General features: G+C 42.4%; 2 protein-coding genes across 2 annotated transcripts in view; one reads left to right on the top strand and one right to left on the bottom strand.

Annotated features, from left to right (window-relative positions):
* Window positions 1-154: 154 nt before the first annotated feature.
* The window catches only part of SPDYC (speedy/RINGO cell cycle regulator family member C), a 19,817-nt gene continuing 224 nt past the window's right edge, over window positions 155-19,747 (bottom strand). Inside the window, exons 2-7 of the mRNA XM_029285600.1 lie at window positions 14,927-14,978; window positions 13,948-14,006; window positions 12,401-12,486; window positions 11,472-11,643; window positions 10,320-10,602; window positions 155-162 (exon numbers count right to left, since the gene is read on the bottom strand). Of these exons, the coding sequence (XP_029141433.1) occupies window positions 155-162; window positions 10,320-10,602; window positions 11,472-11,643; window positions 12,401-12,486; window positions 13,948-14,006; window positions 14,927-14,978 (660 nt within the window). The remainder of the gene's footprint in view (window positions 163-10,319; window positions 10,603-11,471; window positions 11,644-12,400; window positions 12,487-13,947; window positions 14,007-14,926; window positions 14,979-19,747) is intronic.
* The window catches only part of SYVN1 (synoviolin 1), an 18,259-nt gene continuing 17,710 nt past the window's right edge, over window positions 19,199-19,747 (top strand). The window contains exon 1 of the mRNA XM_015823606.1: window positions 19,199-19,207. The gene's annotated coding sequence lies outside the window, so the exon portion shown is untranslated. The remainder of the gene's footprint in view (window positions 19,208-19,747) is intronic.

The raw sequence follows: 19,747 nt of genomic DNA, 5'->3' as shown, positions 1-19,747 counted from the left end.
AGTCACGGACAAATCACACACACATACACAAAATGACAGAATTTAGATGGGATATTATATTATTGTTTAGATGTTTGAATATGATAGAGAATAGATAATTGTTAGAAATAGAAATATTATCCTAACTAGAAAGACAAGATCGGTAATTAGAACATTAGATTTCTGTACGAGAAGGGGAAACAGGAAAAGTTTGAATAAGGGAAGCTTTTGGTTACCCAAATATAACTTACTTTGAAATGATAAACAAAAGAGATGTTTTGAACATCGAGGGGAAATTAATTTTTTTTTTAAAAAAAGCAAAAACAGGATCCTGATTGAATATATGGATATTAAGTGCAATTAAGATATGTTTTGGCTAGGAAAGATATCTTAAACTGACATTATTGATATTATTAGAAAAACGTAACGAAGAGGTTGATATCCAATTGTCTATCTATTAATAATAAGAATTGTTTTTGCCTAATGTGGGAAAACAGATTATCACGAGAAGAAGAGAGGAAACATTAGAGGGTGTAATATTGGATCTAGACCAAAGAATATATACCACTGAATTACTAATGGACCCAGACACCACGTGGTTTATTAAGTATTTGATTGTAAAATTAGAAAATTAATAACATATTTATACAAAAATGACAGAATTTATTATAGTCTCAGATCAGAACTGAAAAGAAAAAAATACGGGCAGTCCTTGACTTACAACCACAATTGGGATCAGAATTTCGGTCGCTAAGTGATGCAATTGGTAACCATGATTGGGAGTTGGATTGGAGATAGAGCCATCATGTGATCAGAGTTGATTTTATGACCATTTTTACCGTGGTTGTTAAGCAAATCGCAGGGTGGTTAAGAGTGAACACATGGTTGTTAAATGAACTTCAGCACTGTAGAGTGTTAACATTTATCCGAAATGGTATATAGCGTTTCCTGCCTGAGCGGGGGGTTGGACTAGATGACCTCCAAGGTCCCTTCCAACTTTATTATTATTATTATTATTATTATTATTATTATTATTGCATGATTTATTTTTGGGTCAACGAAGCTATTTAGAGTTCAAACAAGCTATGACTTGATGTGTCTATACCCCATTGTGGAACCCTAGCCTGCTGTTGCTCAATAGGCCGCCATGACTTGACTCAGCCACAAACCGTGGTTTATAAAGCAGGTTTGCACTAAAGTTGCTTGGCAGTGGCTAAGCATGCCGGAAAGCTGGCCACAGGGTGAAAACCTGCCAAGCATGAAGATAAAAAGATTAAATTAAGAGTTGGCATGGCGACTGCCGTTGTATTAAACGTGTCTCCGTGTTTAGTGAAGGGAACATCTGTTTTATATAAGGAATGTCCTCCAAAATCCCGGAACTCTCCCTAGAAAAATATAAACTTCAGCAAGATAACTCTTGCACAAGTCAAAGCCCTTAAGGAATGTAACTGCTGAATTTAGGTCATTCCAAAGAGTCCCCCCCCCTTTTCTTCATACGTGAAGGAAACAAGCAGATGTTACCAGAATGAAGGGGGGGGGGAATAGCCTAATCTTGCAGTGGTGGGCAAAGAAATGAATTTCCTTCCTTCCTTTCAAGTTTCTGGCCCTCATGATTACAAAGAAGGGGCCCTTTCTTTCTTTCTTTCTCTTTTTCTTTTTTTCTTTCTTTCTTTCTTTCTCTCTCTCTCTCTTTTGCCTTTCTTTCTCTTCTTTCTCGTCTTTTTTTTTCTTTCTTTCTTTCTTCTCTTTCTCTCGCCTTTCTTTCCTTTTCTTTCTCTTTTTCTTTCTTGCCTTTCTTTTGTTCTCTAGCTTTTCTTTCTTTCTTTCTCTCGCCTTTCTTTCCTTCTTTTCTCTTCTTTCTTTCTTTCTTTCTTTCTCATCTTTCTTCTTTTTCTCTCTCACCTCTTTCTTTCTTTCTTTCTTTCTTTCTTTCTTTCTTTCTTTCTTTCTTTCTTTCTTTCTTTCTTTCTTTCTCTTAATTGCCCATTGCCCTCAGAGAGGAACTCAGGGCTGGATACAGTATAATCAATAGACGGGTAGTCCTCAACTTACAACAGTTCATTTAGCGACCATTCAAAGCTACAGCAGTTTGTTAAGTGAGAGGCTCGTTAAGTGAGTTTTGCCCCATTTTGTGACTGTTCTCGCCACTGCAGTTGTTAAATAAGTAGCACGGTTGTTAAATGAACTTGGCTTCCCCACCGACTTTGCTTCTTGTCACCCGGGACACTGCAGCCGTCATAATTCTGATGACATGATCACGAGGATGCTGCAATTCATGATCATGAATTCTGATGACATGATCACGAGGATGCTGCAATGGTCATCAATGTGAAAAATGTTCATCTGTCACTTGTTCGGTGCCGTTGCAACTTTGAACGGTCACTAAACAAACTGTTGTAAGTCGAGGAATTAACTTGGATCCAGAGTCTTTCTTTCATTGACATATTCTTTTTTCCTTTCCCCAAGCATGAAAAAGCGAGATGATTTTGCTTCCTCTTTCTGCTGACACACCTCAATTTAATTATATGGGTCAACGCTGCTATCATCGGATGTTTTTGCTTTGACAACAGTTGGAGATGCAACCATTTTCTACCCATGTTTTATTCTTAGAGTAAGAATTAGAGTTAGATGACCGCTGGGGGAAGGAACGTGCATGAGAGTTTAGCTGGACACAACAATACTGGACCTAGTGTGGGAACCAAGGTTATTGAAATAAGAGATGATAAGAATTGGCCCCGGGATGGAGAACTGGAGGGAAAGCCTGCATTTCAAACTAATTGGAGAAGGTGATTTATGACGGTTAATTGGAGGAGGGAATTGTGCTTTGATACTATGTGCTCAGGGGAGGGGAATCCAGTTTTTGGCTCCTCTAATAAAGATTCTTTAAGGTAAACCATGCCTGGAAGTTCTTGGAAGAGTTTCTTCTGTCGGAACCACGACAAAATGATTCGGTAAATTTGCATTTACGGTCTGGAAGGAAGCAGGAAACTCACAATATTTTTGAACACTTGCTGTGCAGGAAGAAGATTGCCGACTGAATGACAGGCTGTCCTCACTCAACGACCAGTCACTTAGCAACTATTCGAAGTTACGACAGCCCCCCCAAAAGGTACTTACGACCCAATTTTGAAATCCCAATGACTGCGACTTCTGTGGTCACATGATCACGTTTTGGGTTCCCGACAATTAGCTTGCATTTTGGGTCATTTGCAGCATCTCATAGTCACGTGGCTGCAATTTGTTTGGCCTTTTTTCTTCTTCTCTCGTTTCTGACCCACACCCTGTCCTCACATTTACAACTGTTGCAGGATCCTCAAAGCCGCACAATCCACCTTTGGGTGCTTGACAACCGACGTGTATTTGTGACTTGTTGCAGTGTCCTGGGGTCGCGTGATCACCCTCTGTGGCTTTCCCAGCTGGCTTCCAACAAGTCAAGCCGATGGGAAAAGCTGGATTTGCTTAACGACCAAGTGATTCACTTAACAATCGTGGCAGAAATCAGGGCGGTAAAATAGCCCGTGATTCAGTGACTGCCTCACTTAGCGACAGAAATTCGCTCCCAATTGTGGTTGTCCGTTGAGGACAAGTTGTATTTTTATTCCTTCCAAGGCCTGGCATGTAATTTGTCTTTTCCACGCCCCAAAGTTCCCGAGCTGGCAATTGTTTCGTGATCCCTGAGGCAAATGGCTGCTTTCAGTTTTGAAATGCACTTGGACTACTTCAACTTCCTGGAAAGTTTTTCTACTCTGAGCAAGGCTGGAGGCTCAAAACACCCAGATTTGATTTCTCCACCTGGAAGATCCAGGATGGGGCAACTATTTACTCCCCGTTTAAACCTCCTGCAGGTTTCCACATCAAAAGGCATCGCATCCTCGTCTGGGAGAAACGAATACATCAACGCAACCAAATTAAGACCCCTGCGTTTCCAGAAACAGCTGTAAAAATGATTGCTTCAAAGTCTGGAGAACAGGTAGCCAATATTTGCACCACACTCTACCACAGTAGAACGATCCGACGATCTTCGGATTTAAAGCATCAACTTCATGAGGACTAGAATCTTCCTTGGATTATCGTTTATAGCAGGCAGGCCACTAATACAGACTCTGCTTTGCATCCAGAAGGCCTAAAGTTAATTCCAGAACTTCCAAAGAGTCCAGAAACTTGCCGATAAAATTTTGAAAAGTCGTGTCTATAAAAACCTGGCTGGGATGCCCGACAGGGTGACTCAGTCGGCAGAAATTTATATTCCTTTTTATTTGCCTATGAAATATGCATGCCACATACAAACAGCATATATGTATTTTTACGACTCAGAAACAATGCCCCCCCGCCCAAATCCAACACAAAGCAGTGGCAAAGGAGCCCAGTGCCTCCAATGCATTGACTACAACACCTATTCGACCTAGCCAAGAGATTGAGGGAATTGTAGTCCAGATGTAGGCCCAACAGACTGGGGGGAAACTCACAAACACTTGGCACAACCCTTATTTTTCTGCAACACAAATAACCAGGCTGTTCAGTGGCTTCCACCCAACTGAAGAAAGTTGCCCTCTAGGAGAACTCCTACCTCTCTGCCCATGCTCAGAAGTACCCTTTTTTTTTGCATTAAAGCCACATAGGGCCAGAGAGAGAAAGAGAGAGAGAGAAAGAGAGAAAGCAAACTTGACCACTTTCGCTGCTCTTCCTTAAGTGGGCGCGCTTGCTTTCCCCAAATAACAAATTTAATAATAGTTTTTAATTAAAGAAAGAACAGAGCCGGCCAAGTTGGATCTCTCCAGGAAGAGCGGGTTGTGTAATAGGCAGACACTGAGAGTATTTTTTTTTTGCCCCCAAAAGGCCAATCCCAGCCAGATCCCAAACTCCAGGATTTTCCCTCTCCAATCTCGCCTCCCGAAGCCAACCCGCGAAGTATTTACCTGCGCCCGGAGCGTCCCCTCGGCCTAGGACGGAGTAAAAAGGCCCCGATCTTTACACTGGAGGAGGGTAAGGGAAGGTGGTTTTTTTTTTTTCGGCGCAGGAGCGTCGCTCGGGCACCCCCTTCGCCGCCCGTCCCCGCCCGTTCGTGGCTGAGCAACTCCTCCCTCGCTGGGCGTTCGCCAAGGGGAAGCCGCCGGAGCAGGGCGCGGCGAGGAAGCCTTGCGCAAAAACGCACGGGCCGGGGAGGCCGGTTGGAGACGGAAGCGGGGCGGCCCGGGAGGGTCTTTCTGCCTCCGATCCCCGGTTGATCGGGGAGACGGGAGGGCCAAGAAGCGGGGCGGCTGGCCTCCTCTTCCGCGGTTGGAAGCAGCCGAAGTCGGCTTCCTCCTCCGCATTCTGCCTGCATTGCAACACCCGGGGGAAGAGCCGCGCCCGAGAGAGCCGGCGGCGCCCCGGAGCGCAAAGCCGGTTTTCGTTTCTTTCGGGGAAAAAGCGCACGGGTGTGTGTGTGTGTGTGCGGACCTGCTAACGCGCCATCTCCAGAGCGGCCGGATTAGCGGAGAGGTGCAGCCCGCTAAGCCAAAACGGCGGGTTTCCCAATTTTTTTGACCTTCGCCTAGCGCGCGAATAGAGAGCGCCGCGAAGCTAGACCGGCTGCGTTTCAGCCTGGCTGCGGTTAGGAACCCGGCCAAGGTTAGAAACTGTGCCCAGCGGGGTGCGACTACAGTGCCCATTGCTCCCTCCCAGCAAATCGGTCAATTATTAGTGTGGAGTACACAGGTCTGGCTTAGGCAGGTCTCGGTATCAAAGTTCCAGTTTTTTTTTCCGAGCAGGGGCACCCGGTGATTGGCCCAGTCACCTAGGCAGCTTTCGTGCCTAAGGCAGGACTAGAACTCACCATCTCCTGGTGACTGGCTCAGTCATCTAGCCAGCTTTCGTGCCTAAGGCAGGACTAGGATTCACCAGGTGACTGGCCCAGTCACCTAGGCAGTTTTCATGCCTAAGGCAGGACTAGAATTCACCCGGTGATTGCCCAGTCACCTAGCCAGCTTTCGTGCCTAAGGCAGGACTAGAACTCACCATCTCCTGGTGACTGGCCCAGTCACCTAGGCAGTTTTCATGCCTAAGGCAGGACTAGAACTCACCATCTCCTGGTGACTGGCCCAGTCACCTAGGCAGTTTTCATGCCTAAGGCAGGACTAGAATTCACCCGGTGATTGCCCAGTCACGTGGGCAGCTTTCGTGCCTAAGGCAGGACTAGAACTCACCATCTCCTGGTGACTGGCTCAGTCATCTAGCCAGCTTTCGTGCCTAAGGCAGGACTAGAATTCACCAGGTGATTGGCCCAGTCACCTAGCCAGCTTTCATGCCTAAGGCAGGACTAGAACTCACCATCTCCTGGTGATTCCATGACCAAAAATGGAACAAGAACTCACAATCTTCCTATTTCTAGCTTCCTGGTTTCATCACTGAATCAAACTAGTCTGTGACCCTAGTTAATATGCCGCTGTCTGGATTCAGACCACCATTGTCGGGACCACCATCTTGATGGTGGCTTCTCCTTTGGTATACATTGAGGGGAGAAAGAAAAGATACTTTTAAAGTGGTTGAGGCTGGGGCAAAGTAACCGAGACTACCCAGCTGTTAGAACGTGGACTTTTGTTGTATCCTGGCTTTCTGTAGTATGTTTGCCCATGGCTAGCCATGGTTTAATGTTCAGGCTTTGCACACAGGCTAGCTACAATGCAAACGCCGGGCAAACCCAGCTGATATGCCAAGGCTGAGAAATCTGCCTTATTATCCCAGCTCCAATTCATTCTCTACTCAATTTAAAATTGTTGCTAGGGCCTAGAATCCTAGATGATAGACCATATTCTTAAAAAAAAAAAAGAGAGAGAGCTTTTTCCCCAAAATGTTTTTTTTTTTAACCTTTCAGTTTTGCTCCTAAGAAAGCTTATTTGTATGGGGGAGAAGAAAAGTGAAGGAATGCTGGCTGTGGAATTCTGGGAGTTGAAGTCCACATGCCTTAAAATTGTCAAGGTTGAGAAACACTGAGTTAGAGTCAGATGGGTGGTTTCTGAATTTGATAAATAAAAACAGGATATCCTTGCCAGCTATCTGTTTCAGAAACTTCCAGCAAGTAAAAGTCTTCTCATTCGGATTTTCAGACCCATGTGTTGTTATATTAATATAGTTAGCGGGAAGGTGTGCGTTACCATTTTTATCCCTGCCTTTCCATTTATTTGACTCTAGGTTTTTAATATTTCGTTAGCTGGCTGAAGGGCCAACGAGGTACAAAAAAATGAGTTGGAAACCTCATAAATAGCCATTGCATTAGGATACCGCTAATAGAGAGAAATGGTTTTAACTCCCACCCACTTCTCACTTTCCTCTGGGCCGCCCCAAAATTCCCACCAAAAACATCAATGGCAAGGACTGCACCAGCAGCAAACTAGAAATTGCCCACATTTTCTCTTCCTCTCTCTTTGCCCTTGGGCTGAATATCTGGGCGCAGGGAGTGCCGCTTTTTAATGGCTCTGCAAATCATTCCAGATTCCTTTGGGCTAAAACAGCAGTTTAATAAAAAAGGCTTGTAATTCTACGAATAAACGTGCTACGAACGAACCAGAGTAAAATGTCATAAAAAGTTTGAAAATATATCCCTGCCAGCCTGTACTCCTAGATGTCTTTATTAAGAGTCTGTCCAACCGGCGCACTTTTGGCACTGTACAAGTCACAATTCATAGTTTTTAATATATACAAATATGTTAAGTATTGCTGAGTGTCCTCTCTACGAACAGGAAGGTAAAGTGCTTATAAATAGTTTGCCGTAGATGGAAGAGGAAGGACATCCATGAATACTATTACTCCGATGGGGGAAAAATCTGGTGTGCAGAGGGGGGGTCTTCAGCCATCAGCCGTTATGCCAAGAACTGCCAAACTTTCTCTGTTCCATCTGTCTCCATGGTGGGTCCCTGTAAGACTACCAAAGGTTTATGTTGAGATTCAGGCGGTGCAATGCTTCAGATTGTATTGGGAGGTTGAACACTGAAAAGGATGAACATAGCACCTATCTGGGGTTCGTTAAAATAGCGGCATCCTTTTCCAACATTGTAGAGGACACAGCCCTACTACAGCTGCGTGACCCTTGCTGTTTCAGTGAAATTTAGTTTTAAAATATTTTATTAAATTTCAAAAGTACGACTAAAAAGGAAGCAAAATGAAAGAGATGAAAAGAAACTCAGATGGGAAGCAAGATAAAAGTGCAATACCGAAAGAAAAAGGAAAGAGAAAAGAATGGCTCCCGACTTCTTGTGGTACAGATTAAAACATTCAACTCTAATTCAACTAAAATTAACGTTGGATATGTTCGCTGCCTTGAGTTATTTGTAAAATAAAAGCTGGGGTATAAATAATTTCTAGAATTCCATATAATCCTAATCATCGGATCCTAAAATCAGACTTTCACTTCTCTCCGCTTCTTAACCAAGAAAGTGTGGTTCCAGCACACTTTCAAAAGTAATCCAAAGCACTGCAGAACAGTCAAAATTACACGGGGAGGGGGGTGGGGGGGTACAGTGAGCAGCTACATGTATTTGGCTTGAAAAGTAATCAAAGGATGAATGATGAGATTCTTGTATTGGGTGGGGCAAGAGAATGCTGCATTCTTAAACAGGATGATAAATTCGGGAAGATTCAAAGGTTTGAATCACTCTTTGATGCCATTTTAGTTGGTGTTAGTAAAGAAATAGTCCATTTCTTTCTGCTCTGTACAGGTAGTCCTAAACTTACAACCATTCATTTAGCATTTACTCCTATAAAATCTTAATGCTGGAAGGGCTAAACGATGCTGTGCTTTAATTGTTAGATGGCTTAGACATTGGTATTTGAACATAGAACTTTTTAACATTTCTATTTTATTGTGTTTACTAAGCTAGGTGAAAAGTTAACATAGGTATATTGCTAGTCCATGTATGCTATGCCGTACGCTAAATCCATAAATAAATTGGGCTTCCCCCAAAGGACATCTAATTCAATTCCTTCTGAGGAATACACTAGTATCTGCCTGATCTAGAGGTAATCCTTGACTTACAGAAATTCATTTAGCGACTATTTGAAGTTACAACAGCACTGGAAGAAGGTACTCGCAACCGGTCCTCACATTTACAACAGTTGCAGCATCCCCATGGTCATATGATCAAAATTCGGGTGCTTGGCAACCAACATGTGTTTTTAACTGATTTTCCCAGCTGGCTTCCGACAAGCAAAGTCAATGTGGGGCGGTAGTCAGATTCGCTTAACAACTGCATGTTCCACTTAACAACTACAGTGATTCCCTTAACAACCCTGGCCAAAAAAAAAAGCGCTCATAAAATCAGGCACCTTGCTTAGCAATGGAAATGCTGGTCTCAGTTGCAGTTGTAAGTCAAGGACCAGTAAAAGCCAAATTATTATGAGCTGGAAGAAACTTCGGTGACGCTTCCAAAAGCACCCCGGAGAATTGGAGAAATGGTAAGCTTCGTTTCACCACTCTGAAATTTATCACAACATTGGCACAGGCTTATCCCTCTGAATGCCCCAACACTAAGTGTTAACTTCAACACAGCGATAATAGGCCAAGTTCAATTTACTCTAGGGTGGATGAACAAACAATGAAGATAACTGTGAAATGAATAATCTTGTGGGTAGAACAGTTATGTACTAGATATCTAGTTATCAGATTCACAAACCTAAACAGATCGTTCTGTCTTTGGAAATCAGCCAAAAAAAACATGCTTATTGGGTGTCAGGCTTATTTCTAACTTTTAGCCCTACTGTTTAAACCAAATGTGTAAGATTGATTTCAAAAGAATATACAGGTAGTCCTCGACTTAACAAGAGTTCATTTAGTAACCATTCGAAATTAAAACGGCACTGGAAAAACAGACTTGTCATCATTTTTCACACTTAACGACCGTTGCAGCATCCCCACAGTCACGGGATCAAAATTCAGATGCTTGGCAACTGACTCATACTTATGACGGAGTGTTCTGGCGTTATGTGATCATCTTCTGACAAGCAAGGTCAATAAGAAAACTAAATTCACTTAACTGTGTTTCTGACTTAACAACTGCAGTGATTCACTTAACAACTGTGGCAGGAAAGGTCGTAAACTGGAGCAAAATTTGTGTAACAAATGTCCCACTTAGCAATAGAAATTCTGGGCTCAATGGAGGTCGTCAGTCGAGGGCTAGCTGTGTATTTCATTCCTTTTGAAATACAGATTTCAAAAGAATGTATTTTTCTTTCTTTTCGAAATGTAAATTTCAAAAGAACGCATTAACAAGAGAGTGCTTTTTTCATTCAAAGCACCCCTGAAGTCGAATCGAGCAGGATTAGTATTTAGTGTAGTTAGTCTCCGAATCCAACATTAGGATACTTACTTTGCATCATGGTGTAGTTAGTCTCCGAATCCAACATTAGGAAAGGACAGCTTTCCAAATCTCCGTTCAACGCTTCCGAGGACAAGAGGTCATTGGCAGGGGGGCTGATCTGAGCCTCCTTTTCTTCCACGTCCCAAACGCAGAGAAGGCACATGGGGGGTGTAGCGCCAGGCCCTCTGGGGAAGAAGTCGTTTTCATTCTTCAGGTAACTCCTCAGCGCCCCGCTGTGGTGAGACGCTCGTTCACGGGACCAGGCCCAGTGTGAGGGGTCTCTCAGCATTATCTAGAGATAACAGGAAGCCTGATAATTACAAGAGTTTGGTTTCAGGAGACCGTTATGTCAAGATCAGAAACAAACATCTCCATTTTCAGGGGAAGAGACCTGCTGCTTTGCTGCTTACATGCAGGCAGTTAGAAAAAAAATCTTTTTTTTTCTCTCGGTTTAATATGCACTGGAATTTACTGGTCCACATGGTCAAACTTTCACATGCAGGAACTTTCGTGTGAACCCCATCTCTTTTTCTCAACAAATCTTACTAAATTTGGTGGTTATTTTCTCTTCGTGGCATCTATTTTTATTGATTAAACTTGTATTAAACATGGACATGCCCCTGGGGTTTTTTGGCAAGGGGTTGCCTCTTTCTTCCTGGGGTTGGGAGTGGATGACTGGCCCAGGGTCACCCAGCTGCCTATGTACTTACGACAGGACTAGAACTCTTGGTCTCCCAGTCTTTAACCTGGTGTCTTTACTATTACATCAAACTCTCTCTGCTAAAAATCAGACTTGTGAAAAAAAATTTTTTTTCATTGTTAGGCAACTACAAAAGCACTTGATAATAACTAGTATAGGCCTTGTAGAGACAAGGAAGCTGGTTTATACTTAATGAGAATATTGGGCCATCGTTTTTGCAGGACATCAGGGAGGTGACTTTTTTTTCTAACCCAAGAAGAGTGGCTTTGGACACACCATATGCATACGATGCATCACATTAAAATCCATTCCATTATTTCTTGCTTTCCCTCAATTTACCTCCATCACTCCCCCATCCCGCTGTCAATATCTACTGTAGGGTTCCTTTTTCAGTAGGGGAAATAATTCTGCCCTTCCCTCCATCAAGCCACCCGTTTTAATCAGATCAAACTGCAGCTGACCTCATCACAACATCTCCGGCTAACGAACGCCCTGTACTTCATTTTAGCCCAAAAGCCATCTCTCATTTTTAAGAAATCTGGAAATAGCTTCCTCCAGTTTTCGCCAAGGGCCCAGGGGAAGATTTCATATTTATAGTCTTCTGTGTCTTCTTCCATGTCATTGGCTAAGTACCTGTAATTAAGACAAAGAGATGTGGGAAGCAGGGATTCCTTCAGTGACGTAATACTGCGTAATTTCTCAAGAAAAGCTGAGACACTTTCTCAGTTTGAAATACATCACTTTTTATAATCTAGTTAATAGTCACAGTACGAAGTCTGATGTTAGGGCAGCTTGGAGCAGCATGGGAATAATTTAGTGGATCGCCCATCTTCCACTGGGAGTAGTAGAAAGCAAGGAGAGATTCCAAATAATAGCCTAAATAAGGAACTACCAAGGAGAAAATAACATCCCCACCTATGCTGACAGGGTAGATTTAAACAGAAAGCAAACCCCACTTCCTTTTAGCAAAGATGTTATCTAGTTGAGTAATGAAACATCTATGAACAAACAAACAACCTCAGAGAGCACCAAGGCTTCCACAATTCAGCCCTGAGCTACAGATACCCTCTTATGTTAGAGTACCAAAAAATTCAAATGTCAACATAATACAAATGTTTTCTTTTTCACTTCTACAGTGTATCATTTGCTCCGCATCATCCCATGATAGATTATGCATTATTTCTGAACAAGAATGTGAAGTCAATTCTGAATTTGGTGGGATTTTTTTTCTAAATAAACTAGCCATCTCCAACCCTAAACTCTGTCCAGATATGTTAGTATCTTTAAATGGCCTGAGCATGAAAAAAAAATCTTGGAAGTTTTAAAGCAAAACAAATGAAGAATTATAGGACAACCATGAAGCTCAAAAGATAACCGTCGTATCACTTACAGAGCTATGAAGAGATTGATCCGTGTATATTCTTTGGTATGGAGGCCGGCTCGTTTAAAGTACATCATAGTCATGGCGATAAGATACTGAATGAAAAAGTGAGCTTTAATATTTTCAAAGACCAAAATTGTAATATAGGGACAGGGAAGAGGAAATCATCAAATACATGCATAGAAGCAGAACTAAAGAGCCAAAATACCACCTGCTTTTATTAGAAAAGCCATTATTGGCTCTGTAGATTTGGAGATTAGGCTTTATTGAAAGGGAAAGGGAAGTGGCAGCTTGCCAGCTAAGCCCTTCCTAGTAGGCTGTTTTTTTGTTCCATTTATTAAGGAAATACACTAAGAACAGAAAAGTCACAGAAAGAACCAACAAACACATTTTGACTTATAGCACCAGGAGCTCTGTGTGTTGGAAAACATATTATCTTCTCTTGAATGGTTGAGTTTGGGTTGCTAAATAACGTTATCACTGTAGCTTAGCACAGATGTTAGGCAAACAATTAAGCATGCTGGGTCCATGCTGCCTCCTGGTGCCAACACAAAACACGGAAGAGCTGTCATTGTGAATTTAAGTCCATACTACCAATATCACTATTGTTAGCTGGCTTCATGCCTGGAGCAGGACTAGAACTCATGGTCTTCTGAGTTTTAAGCCTGATGTATTTACCATTACACCAATTGGCTCTAGTTTTGGGTTACCGGAGTCCAATTTAGGAACAAATTTTATTTCTGATGTGCTTTTAACTATAACCAGTACAGCTATAAAACTATCGACACAATATATTACAATAAACGAGGAGACTTCAAATTAAAAAAGAAAATAGAATGTAATACATTTTCCTTGATATACAGGCGTAGTTCTCAACTTACACAACTGGGCCCAAAATTTCTGTTGCTGAGTGAGGCAGTTCAATGAGTTTTGCCCCCTTTTAAGACCTTTCTTTCCACAGTTGCTAAGGAAATCACTGCAGTTGTTAAGTTAGTAACACGGTTGTTAAGCGAATCTGGCTTTCCCATTGACTTTGCTTGTCGGAAGGTCGCAAGAGATGATCACATGACCCAGGGGATACTACAACAGTCATAAATATGAGTCAATTGCCAAGCATCTGAATTTTGATCATGTGACCATAGGGATGCTGCCACAGACTTAACTGTGAAATACAGTCATAAGGCACTTTTTTAGCGTCGTTGCAACAGTTACTAAATCAATGGTTGTAAGTTGAGGACTATCTGCATTTGTTTAGGTGGGATGGCATTTGGGGGGGGGGACAGAGTATATAAAGCGATAACCAATATAACCTATTTTTCTGGACACTAAAATAATATACTCTGGAAAATGGAGGCAAAGGTCATTTTATCCACTGCCTGCTAAAAAATTGTTTTGTTTTTTTAACAACAGCTGTTAAGTTTTATGAAAACAAATAAAAGCCTATTCTGAAACATCCTGTCTATTTATGTGAAAAGTAACCTTGCAGTATTGTCAGTTAAAATGGACAAGAATATAACATTGCTCTAATGCTAGAAGAGTTAATGCATGAAACATACCTTATCTGAGATTCTGTAACACGTGTCCATGGATAGGAAGTTTTGTACCAAGCCATCTTCTGATGAAAATAAAGTAGAGGGATCTCATTTAAGCTATATAATTCATTATTATAGACAAAGTTTAAGTTCAGGTAGTACAAACGACTTCCTAGTATTTCACGCCATCTTACAGCATTTGAAAAATATTATTACATAAACCCAACTCTTGATCATAACGCACAATGAGAAAGACCATGACATGCTGTTACTATAGAATTTGCCATTTTTACACCTTTAGAATTAGAAAAACAGAAAAAAAAAGATGAAATCATTAAAAGAGATTTGTTATACTAGCCCCCCCTCAAAAAACTTACATTACCCCATGTTTGAATGGGAAAGAGGAAATCCAACATTTTCCTGGACATATTTTTAAATATAATCTTAATTTTTGATAATTTCACATAGACTGTACGTTCACAGATAAAAGCTTTTAGCAAGACCATTCAAAAGCTACCCTATTCTAAAAACATTTTGTCTTTTCGTAATTGACTTAAAATCGAACATTTTGCTGTTCCAAAGTGCAGATGTCTTAAATCAGGTAATCCACAATTTAACTGAAAAAACACGTCACACAAGGCCATAAACCAGAGGTTGGACAGCAATCATTTTGGATCCTAGAAATCATTCTGCGGTTTTAATTAAAGATCCAACTGTCCTTCCATTAAGTCTCATGACATTTAGGTGAGATAGTGTGGTTGCATTTTTATTTTTTTTTAAATTTGGTGGGGAGAGAGATTTGAAGGCGAGATTTGCAATCTTATCAGGCACTGTGCTGCCAGAAAGAAAATTGCCAAGCCAGAATTTAGTGAATAACACAATGGTTAAACGTTGTGTATCGATTAAGTCAAAGGGTCTCTTCTGCAGGCTAGCTGTGCTTTGAATGATGCGCATCTCTGCCCCAAGGAGGGCTGAGCAGCACAAGGAGATACAACTACTAGACCTAGGAGATTGAAGAATGCTTCTTGTTCTTCTCTGCGTAGCAGGAAAAATGGCTGCCGCGAAATTTTCAAGGCTGTTGTGGGAAATTCCCTCTCAAGCCCCTGTGTTGAACCACCAGAAACCAAAGCACCCTGCGTGCCGCGTTGTCGTGCGTTCCCTGGCTTCACTACAGCAGTGACTGCACGAGGAACACAAGTACTATGACTGTCTCGCATTTTTCTTTGAAGTGGTTGATAGTAGAGGCCCCAAAATGGCCTTTTCCTGGGAGGGGAAACACATTCATGCATCAAATTTAAAAGCAGCCACTTTACATATTAAGTTTTTTAAAACGTTTCTTCCCAACACATTAAACTCCTTCAAGACTCAGTTAGCACAATAGTTAAATTACACTCCAGTTACTAACGTCAGCTTTACCTATTTTGTTTCCCCATGCCCCCACCAGGAGGAGAGAAATTGGAAAGTCTCAAAATAGCCATCTATACCTTGGCAACTATTTGCTTAACACAAGATGCATATATTTCTAGTGAAGAGATACAATTATTCCATAAATACTGTGTACACTAAGCACTGGGTGGGGCAAAACAGAACTTTATAGTGTACTGAAATGCAATAAAAGACCAAAGTCTTTAACCAATAAAAATGCAATTAATAAAATGAGCACCACAAAACTGTCCCCTAACAACAAAACCTACTAGCAACTACAGTCCATGTTGTTCTCTGTTTCCAGCTCTACAGGGACTTTGTTACCAGTCAATTGCCTGTTTTATTTAAATTTCTGGGGCACCCCGATAGCTTTCATCTGCATTGCTAAATAAACAAGATGAATTTATTTCTCTAGAAGTAGCAAAATTTTGCTAGATTATGTGTAAGCTTTGCCCACAAATGATTGCTAATATTTCTTCTTGTTAGGGAATAGTTTTAGGTTGCTTATTTCATTGACTGTATCTTTATTGGTCAATGGCCAAAATAAAGTTCTGTCTGTCTGCAATGCTTTAGTTAAAAGGATAGCCAACTTAAGGAGATTTCAAGACTCAAAAGCAACATTACAGCTATTTTGGGTTTGTACAAACAACCAAGTTAACAGTGCTGAATTAACCCTACTTCCAATTTTGCACATAAGCAGACAAGTATAGCCCTGTATGTTATATATATAAACTGTCCAGAGTCACTTAAATAAGACGGGCAGTGTAGAAATTTAATTAAATAATGAATAAATGATGGGATATAGACTGCACTAAGCAAGGATTTGCCTCAATTGTGGCACAAATTATTCAACTGCCTTTACCAAACACTATAGGCTACAAACCATGACTTAACCATAATGGTTACATGTACAGGCTAATCTAATCCTATTACAGATATATCTAGGAAAGGGGAATATTATTTCTATAGCCTCACTCAAAGCACATCGGCAATACAGTATTCAAAAACAACTCTCACTGAGTTTGTTTCGAATTACAGCTTTGAAATCCCATCTAACTGCAGTCCTTAACATGCTGTCCACTGGAAATAATTAGAACAGATTCAAAACTTTGCCTGGAGCTTATTAGATATTTTTATGATGCAAATTATAATACAAAAAGGATCTATTATGGAAGGGATCCCATAAAACATGGAGCAAATAGTTACAAAACCCCCCCACACACATATAAGTGTTTCATGCTTGGGCTTAAATGGGCCCAAGCAAGATCCATCTGAAGTTATTCCCAATTACAATTTACATTTTACTTTATCACGTTGTCATTTCTAATACCAGCAGATATGAATTAAGTATTGCATGAAGATAGTCATTTTAAAGATACATTTTCATACTTTTTCCAGACACTAAACCTGTCAGGACTTAGATTATTTCCTAATCCTCAAACCTGCTCCAAACTGCACCCCTGACATTTTTTTTCTCCTCTCCCATTTTTTTTATGAGCTAGACCCTTAACAAAAAAAAATGCCACAAATGCAAAATACAGTTTTGCAACACTTGAATCCTTCCTTGTTATAAAAACATCCTTTGAGATGCATTTCTCCCCCTTATGAATAAACCATAGCAAGTAAATTTCCTTTGGGGACTGTTTTTGTTGCCATCCTGACAGGACTGCAGAGTTTAGGGGGAGGGAAAAAACCCCCTAAATGATCCCTTATTTTGCTCTGTTTTCTGGGTTAAGTTGAGCTCCAAATTGCACACGCACACACCCTCAAATGGGAGTATTCAACCAAGGGGGTTTCATGCAAAAAGAGCAATGATTAATGGCAGTCTCTGTCGAGGATGTGAGAGACGCCAAAAAGGGGAAAAATGGCCGCGCTTCTGCTTCTTCCATCATTCCCCACCAAGCCTTTTCCCGCCAAAATTTTCCCGCCCTTTTACCCCCACCTGAACAGAGCGACAACCACCCAAAGAACAAGCGCAAAGGGGTGGGCGGGGCGGCTCGAAGAGCAACGCTAGCCTCGCCCACTTCCCTCAGCGCCACTGTTTATAGGCTCGACTGCCGCTCCGGCTGGACCAATCCCTGCTAAGAGAAGGCGGGTTATAACTGGGATAAGCCTCTCTCTTACCATTCGTCCCCCCTCCCTCCCCGTATTTTGGGCGAGCTGTCAATCAAGCGTAGCTGACGCAGTTGCTGCTTTGCTGGGATTTTTAAAAAAAGTTGTTTATTTTTTTTTTAAAATGCCAAATTGTGCTTCGTTTTAAAAGAGATTTGCTGCCAAGCCGAGGGAGCTTTTAAAGCAGGGGTCTTCAAACTTGGCCCTTGTATGACTTGTGGACTTCAACTCCCAGAATTCCTCAGCCAGCGTGCCTGGCTGAGGAATTCTGGGAGTTGAAGTCCACAAGTCATCAAAGGGCCAAGTTTGAAGACCCGTTTTAAAGTTTTTCCTAATGTGTTGCTCTTCTTGCGTTTTGGGCTACCAGGCAACCACAACCATCAAATATTTGTTACTTATATGTAAGGGTGTGGGTCTATATACATATGTTGTATATGGTATGTTTTAAATGTGTGTGTTATGTATGTGTACACTTTGAGAGGAAGCAACTAAATTTCATTTTTAATGTGTGCCATTGTGCCCACAGGAAAAAAAATGACAAGAAAGATTATCTGATCTAAATACGAACCTGTTGCCAAGCATCTGAATGTAAATCACACGATTCTGGGGATGCTGCAACGGTCATAAGTGTAAAAAATGATCATAAATCACTTTTTTCAGTGATGTTCCAACTTTGATCACAAAATAAACTGTTGTAAGTCAAGGACTGCCTGTACTTTTAAGCACGGCTTATTTAGGAGAGCATTATCTGCAGCTCTGGGAAGTTTCTGGGTTGTTGATGCTCTCTGATGGGCTAATGAAACGCCTGCAAGCCAATAACCCAGAGAGCACCAAGCATTTCAAGGTTTTAATTTATTCATTGTATTTATTTATTTTATTAAATGCTACTGGTGTTGTGGCAGCTCCATCCCTGGCGGTTTTCAAAAACAGACTGGACCACCATTTGAGTGGGATAGTGTAAGGTCACCTGTCCTGAGCAGGGGGTTGGACTAGAAGACCTCTTAGGTCCCTTCCAAGCCTTATGATTCTACGTTCTAGATTAGAATGCAATGCAAATGGATATAAACACAACGAGGAAGATGGAAATCAATGCTGACTAATGCACAAGATTGCATTTTTTGTAACTGGGCTTGCTTCTCTCCGTCTTGACTCCTCGGTCGTATTTCCATGCTGAGTTTGCACCAGCATAAACGAAAGCTACAGATAGAATGTGCGCCGGCGCACGCGCAAGCCTCTCGCGAATTCGAACCCAGAACCCCAGCCTTCCCCGCCGCCTTCCCAGCCCTCCTTTTTTTCGCCTAGCAACAGTTATTCCGTCCCCATCGCCCAAACTCGGCAGCCATTTTCCCATTGGAGGAGAGGCCAGACTTTGGACCAATCAGCGGGAGCCACGGGACCCACTTTTGCCTGTCCAGCTTGGGAGGACAACATCTCGGGAGCCTCTATGGGCCGTACCATTAGCCAGCGCTAGAGAGGGGGCGAAGGCGAGGAGAAGGCCACGGACCTGGGAGAAATTCGAAAATATTTTGTTCAAAACCATCCTTTCCAGACGCTTCCGGGATAATCGAAAGAGGGAGAAGAAGCAGCGGGAGAGAAAGAGGGGGAAAAAATTACGAAGGGGTCCACCGACGCGTTTGGTACGTCCCGGGCGGAAGTGAGGTGTCTTCTGAGCATTGGGACTTCCGGTTGGGGCAGAAGAGAAGAGTTGGTGGTTGAGCTGAGGGGGCGCGGTGTCTTCCGAGGCTGGGTGAGCCAAGGGCCGGATTTGGGAGCCGGGAAGGGGAGGCGGGCCTGGCTCTGGCCGCGACCGGGGACCCTCCGCAGCGACTGTCATGGCTGTGGGGGGCGAGCTTTCAGCTGTCTCCCCTCCCTCCAATACGAATCCCCCAGACCTAGGGGGAGGTAATAATGGGGGAGGGGGCAATAACCTTAGTCACGTCTGTAGGAGCAGCCTTTTTATTTTGCAGCTAGGAAGTGCCAGCCAGTCAGCGGTGCCTCCATTCCCAGGCATCCATTCCTACGGTTAGAAAGTGCCAGCCAGGTGTTTCTCATTCCAGCCAGGTGTTTCTCAGGTATCCACTTCTATAGCTACTGGTAGGAAGTGCCAGCCAGCCACGCCCCCATTCTTAGGTACCATTTCTACACCTAGGAAGTGCCAGCCAGCCAGGTACGCCCCCTTTCTTAGGTACCATTTCTATACCTAGGAAGTGCCAGCCAGCCAGGTACGCCCCCTTTCTTAGGTACCATTTCTACACCTAGGAAGTGCCAGCCAGCCAGGTACGCCCCC

This window comes from Protobothrops mucrosquamatus, unplaced genomic scaffold (assembly GCF_001527695.2).
Source record: "Protobothrops mucrosquamatus isolate PMUCROS unplaced genomic scaffold, P.Mucros_1.0 scaffold1928, whole genome shotgun sequence".
Taxonomy (NCBI): domain Eukaryota; kingdom Metazoa; phylum Chordata; class Lepidosauria; order Squamata; family Viperidae; genus Protobothrops; species Protobothrops mucrosquamatus.
Note: the sequence above shows the minus strand (reverse complement) of the source record. Positions and strands in the feature narration are given on the sequence as shown.